Genomic DNA, 6000 nt, shown 5'->3' with positions numbered 1-6000 from the left:
ACAGGGGGACAGGGACAGACAGGGACAGAGAGGGACAGAGAGGGACAGGGGGACAGACAGGGACAGACAGGGACAGAGAGGGACAGGGGGACAGGGACAGACAGGGACAGAGGGACAGACAGGGACAGAGAGGGACAGACAGGGACAGAGAGGGACAGGGGGACAGGGACAGACAGGGACAGAGAGGGACAGGGGGACAGGGACAAACAGGGACAGACAGGGACAGACAGGGACAGAGAGGGACAGGGGGACAGGGACAGACAGGGACAGAGAGGGACAGGGGGACAGGGACAGACAGGGACAGAGAGGGACAGACAGGGACAGAGAGGGACAGAGAGGGACAGACAGGGACAGAGAGGGACAGACAGGGACAGAGAGGGACAGACAGGGACAGAGAGGGACAGAGAGGGACAGAGAGGGACAGAGAGGGACAGAGGGACAGACAGGGACAGAGAGGGACAGAAAGGGACAGAGAGGGACAGGGACAGAGAGGGACAGACAGGGACAGAGAGGGACAGAGAGACAGAGAGGGACAGAGAGGGACAGAAAGGGACAGACAGGGACAGAGGGACAGACAGGGACAGAGAGGGACAGAGAGGGACAGAGAGGGACGACAGAGGGACAGGACAGAGGGACAGGACAGAGGGACAGGACAGAGGGACAGGACAGAGGGACAGGACAGAGGGACAGGACAGAGGGACAGGACAGAGGGACAGGGACAGAGGGACGAGACAGGGACAGAGAGGGACAGGGACAGAGAGGGACAGACAGGGACAGAGAGGGACAGAGAGGGACAGAGAGGGACAGGGACAGAGGGACAGAGTGTAATGGTGCCAAATAAAAGCAATGGGATGACATGGCAGGAGGGAGGGAGCAACACATATTATTGCTATAGGTCCCCGTCTTACAGTCTGACTCCATAACCAGTGTGTCTCTCTACACAGTGCATTGGAGGCACCTGTAATTAGTGCATGTTTGGCCTGTTACTCCAGGTTACCGTGAATTAGCTAGGCTAGTACCCCGGCAATGTCAATCTGAGGGACAGAGAGACTACCATTCACTCACGTCACCAGAGGCTCCCCCCTTTCTGTTCCAGCTTTATCAGTCAGTTATGCAGCCACTGAGTCCAGCCAAATGAACCAGCAACAGCCAGGTCCCCCCCCCTCCACAGCGTACCCCCTCCAACAGCCAGGTACCAAGCCCCCCCCGGTACCCCCCCCCGCTCCAACAGCCAGGTACCAAGACCCCTCCACGAGTCTTTCACATTCCACAACCTTTACTCTGTAATAACATGTAGGAGTTGTTGCTATAGGGCTACTATAGAGGGGGATTGACAGGAGCAGACATGTCCTGACGTGGTGTACTGTAGACACCATCACCTAGCAGAATGACAGACTGTTTCCTCTTTCTTCCTGGCCACACACACTGATAAAGGGTTCGCTACCATGGTTCCTGTTCACAGCTCTGTGTGCTAGGGGCACCCCCACAGACACTGGCATGTTAGCATGGTACCCGTAGCTCCACACGGTCCCGAACGGCAGGGTGACAGACAGTCCTGAACGGCAGGGTGACAGACAGTCCTGAATGGCAGGGTGACAGACAGACACGGTCCCGAGCGGCAGGGTGACAGACAGTCCTGAACGGCAGGGTGACAGACAGTCCTGAACGGCAGGGTGACAGACAGACACGGTCCCGAGCGGCAGGGTGACAGACAGTCCTGAACGGCAGGGTGACAGACAGACACGGTCCCGAGCGGCAGGGTGACAGACAGTCCTGAACGGCAGGGTGACAGACAGTCCTGAACGGCAGGGTGACAGACAGTCCTGAACGGCAGGGTGACAGACAGTCCTGAACGGCAGGGTGACAGACAGACACGGTCCCGAGCGGCAGGGTGACAGACAGTCCTGAACAGCAGGGTGACAGACACAGTCCCGAGCTACAGCCGGGACTGGAAGTTAACTGGTGAGTGGTAGTCATGCAGAACCCAATAAAGTTGAAAATCCTTAGTAGAGATTCCATTTGTAGAGCAGAAAAAAGTGAAGAACCTATCTAGGAATTCATTTCCATCAGCAATAGAACTCCTTCTCTTCAGAGTTCTGCATTCTGAGGACCACTCAGGGCATCAATCCATTTCTGCCCAGAACAAATGGTTAAAACACTCTTGCTTTCTCTCCGGTGCACCAGGTGTGAGAGGGGTTAACAGGAAAGCGAGGCATGTGTTCCCAACGACAGTGTTACGCTGTGTGAGGTCAGCGACCGCTCCAAAAAAAGAAAAGCTAAATGGAACGAGGAAGAAGCTATAAAACTGGGCAGGGTACAGGAAACCAACACCTTTTTATGGGATTGTCATCATATTGTCCAGCTATGGAGAATATAACTTAGCAACTCTTTCTCTCCTCTGGATATCATTAGTGTGATGACTTTCATTTAATTAAACTATCTGTTAAGTATCTGATGTGCTTTTGTATTAGCGTCGGCCATCGTCTGGCGAGCACAGAACAGCTTGTTTAACTGAACTCCAGGTCCTTGTGCATTATTAACAGAGGACACCCAATCCCCCCGGGGCCTGGTTCAAAACAGAAAACCACCCAATCCCCCCGGGGCCTGGTTCAAAATGTAAAACCACCCAATCCCCCCGGGGCCTGGTTCAAAACAGAAAACCACCCAATCCCCCCGGGGCCTGGTTCAAAACAGAAAACCACCCAATCCCCCGGGGCCTGGTTCAAAATGTAAAACCACCCAATCCCCCGGGGCCTGGTTCAAAATGTAAAACCACCCAATCCCCCGGGGCCTGGTTCAAAATGTAAAACCACCCAATCCCCCGGGGCCTGGTTCAAAACAGAAAACCACCCAATCCCCCCGGGGCCTGGTTCAAAATGTAAAACCACCCAATCCCCCCGGGGCCTGGTTCAAAACGTAAAACCACCCAATCCCCCCGGGGCCTGGTTCAAAACGTAAAACCACCCAATCCCCCGGGCCTGGTTCAAAACGTAAAACCACCCAATCCCCCCCGGGCCTGGTTCAAAACGTAAAACCACTCAATCCCCCGGGGCCTGGTTCAAAACGTAAAACCACCCAATCCCCCGGGGCCTGGTTCAAAATGTAAAACCACCCAATCCCCCGAGGGCCTGGTTCAAAACGTAAAACCACCCAATCCCCCGGGCCTGGTTCACAACGTAAAACCACCCAATCCCCCAGGGCCTGGTTCAAAACGTAAAACCACCCAATCCCCCCGGGGCCTGGTTCAAAACGTAAAACTACCCAATCCCCCCCGGGGCCTGGTTCAAAACGTAAAACCACCCAATCCCCCCGGGGCCTGGTTCAAAACGTAAAACCACCCAATCCCCCGGGGCCTGGTTCAAAACGTAAAACCACCCAATCCCCCCGGGGCCTGGTTCAAAACGTAAAACCACCCAATCCCCCCGGGGCCTGGTTCAAAACGTAAAACCACGAGGATGTGGTTTTACTAGAGGGACTGAAACCTGAGCCTCCATCATACACACATACAGAGAGACAGACCGACCAGACGGGTACAAGGCTTCATCGAGAGAGAGAGAAAACGTGTGGGGGGGCAGAGAAAGGGAGAGAAACTTTTCTTCATTACAGTAGAAAGAGAAATGCAGGACTCTACCAGCTCATGCTACAAACTAACTATGTTAACCAACAGCTTCAAGGAAGGAATTTCATTAGACAAATGTACTCACCAGCCAAACCACAGACGTTCCTGAATTTACCTCAGCTATACAGTATACAAAACTGAGTTCTTCTCTGGTGGAGGTGCTCAGGACCTACCCAGTTCAGATACACAACTGATATGAACACTTTAGAATTACATACGGGCATCATTTCAAAACCACACCGCAGTTCTGTTTTCCTCCATGGCAGAAACGTTGGCGATTACATGCATGTCACAGTCCATAGGACTACTTCCAGTAGGAATACAATGCCATTTCATTTAGTTCCTAATCAGAAACCTCTCTCCAGCACTGGTTTTATTGGACCAGCCAGACAGGCCTAGCAGTGTGTGTGTGTGTGTGTGTAATCCGTGAGGTCATCAGTGACCGTTACAGAGAGAGGAGGAGGATCAAGCACATCATACATATTCTAGCACCGCGTGACACAGTAACGGTAGTTCATCTGACGGGCGAACAAGTGCTTTGTGTAACCTTGGAGGGCGTCCAGAATGACAACAGAAGGTTAAAACTCAAGCGTTTTACACTGGCTGGTTGAGTGACTACAGTAATGGGGGGGGAATTTACCACCACCCCCCCTTAACCAGAGTCCCTGTGGAGTCTCAATCACTAAGGCTATCTGCTGAGGGAAAAGGCTGCATTAGGGCCTTTCATCCCGTAGCTAAACACACACTCTTATACAGTAGCTTCACACTCCGCTTGTGGGAAAGGGCATAGAAGCAAGATAAAACTCTTCTCTCTCTTTACCACAGTAGTCTAGAATTAAATGGTATATTTAAGCAATAAGGCCAGGGGGGGTAATATTGGCCATATATCACAAACCTCTGAGGTGCCTTATTGCTATTAGAAACTGGTTACCAACATAATTAGAGCAGTAAAAATACATGTTTTGTCATACCCGTGGTATACGGTCTGATATACCACGGCTGTCAGCCAATCAGCATTCAGGGCTAGAACCACCATGTTTATAACAGGCCTTATGTGATTTCACCACATTTCAAAAAGAACAAATAAAAACACAGAACAGTGTAAACCTAACCCATGTGTCCCGTACAGCAGCATCAGCAGCCTCAGGTCTCTTACCTGGGGCAGGGCGGTGTTAAGCTGCCTCTGCAGCGAGTCTCTATCGTGGCTGACCTCGTGCAGCTTGCCCTGGGTCAGGCCTAGGTTCTCCTGGGTCTCCCTCAGCGTGTCCAGTAGCCGGTCGCGTTCCTCCAGCATGGAAACCATCAGAGATTCAAAGTGCCCCTCTGAGTCCGAATGCAGAGGTGAGCTAGACCCCCGCCGGCCACCCGAAGGCCCCTCCGACTCGCTGATGGTGGGCATCACCTCGCACATCATCTAGGATAGGAGGAGAGGGGAAGGAAGAGAGGAAGGGAGGCGGAGAGGGAGAAAATGTCAGAGAAAGAAGTCGCCAACAATTATAAGGACAACGCCTCAGCTCAATAGCGTCTTGATCTTTACATCAGAGTTGAATGACTTATCACACATCAGGATGAATGACAGCATCACTAAGCGCCGTTCTCCGTGGAAAACATTACAAACACTAAACATGAAACCGCAAGGTGATCATGAACATACATTGTATTTTCTTCATACATGCTTGACTCTGAGGAAAATCATTAAGTTCATTCACAACCGAGAGCACAGAAAAATATCCAGGAAGGGCTGGACATAACCTGCCAGCACTGCCATGATGCCGCAAGACACTGGACCTCAAACTTGTGTTAAGTCACAAGTGTTGACAGGTACTGACATTTCTGTGTGGTGCCATCTCTGGTGTTCTGTGTGGTGCCATCTCTGGTGTTCTGTGTGGTGCCATCTCTGGTGTTCTGTGTGGTGCCATCTCTGGTGTTCTGTGTGGTGCCATCTCTGGTGTTCTGTGTGGTGCCATCTCTGGTGTTCTGTGTGGTGCCATCTCTGGTGTTCTGTGTGGTGCCATCTCTGGTGTTCTGTGTGGTGCCATCTCTGGTGTTCTGTGTGGTGCCATCTCTGGTGTTCTGTGTGGTGCCATCTCTGGTGTTCTGTGTGGTGCCATCTCTGGTGTTCTGTGTGGTGCCATCTCTGGTGTTCTGTGTGGTGCCATCTCTGGTGTTCTGTGTGGTGCCATCTCTGGTGTTCTGTGTGGTGCCATCTCTGGTGTTCTGTGTGGTGCCATCTCTGGTGTTCTGTGTGGTGCCATCTCTGGTGTTCTGTGTGGTGCCATCTCTGGTGTTCTGTGTGGTGCCATCTCTGGTGTTCTGTGTGGTGCCATCTCTGGTGTTCTGTGTGGTGCCATCTCTGGTGTTCTGTGTGGTGCCATCTCTGG

General features: G+C 52.3%; 1 protein-coding gene across 27 annotated transcripts in view; it reads right to left on the bottom strand.

The window, feature by feature from the left end:
• The window catches only part of LOC106599863 (liprin-alpha-1), a 93225-nt gene that overhangs the window by 80786 nt on the left and 6439 nt on the right, over positions 1-6000 (bottom strand). For all 27 annotated transcript variants that reach the window (XR_006757583.1, XR_006757582.1, XM_045689610.1 and 24 more), the window contains exon 2: positions 4776-5033. Coding sequence is in view for 25 of the 27 variants with exons in the window: in XM_045689610.1 (XP_045545566.1) it covers positions 4776-5033 (258 nt within the window). In the remaining 2 variants the exon portion in view is untranslated. The remainder of the gene's footprint in view (positions 1-4775; positions 5034-6000) is intronic.

This window comes from Salmo salar, chromosome ssa11 (genome assembly GCF_905237065.1).
Source record: "Salmo salar chromosome ssa11, Ssal_v3.1, whole genome shotgun sequence".
In the NCBI taxonomy this organism is placed as follows: Eukaryota; Metazoa; Chordata; class Actinopteri; order Salmoniformes; family Salmonidae; genus Salmo; species Salmo salar.
This window is presented reverse-complemented; position numbering and strand designations above follow the sequence as displayed.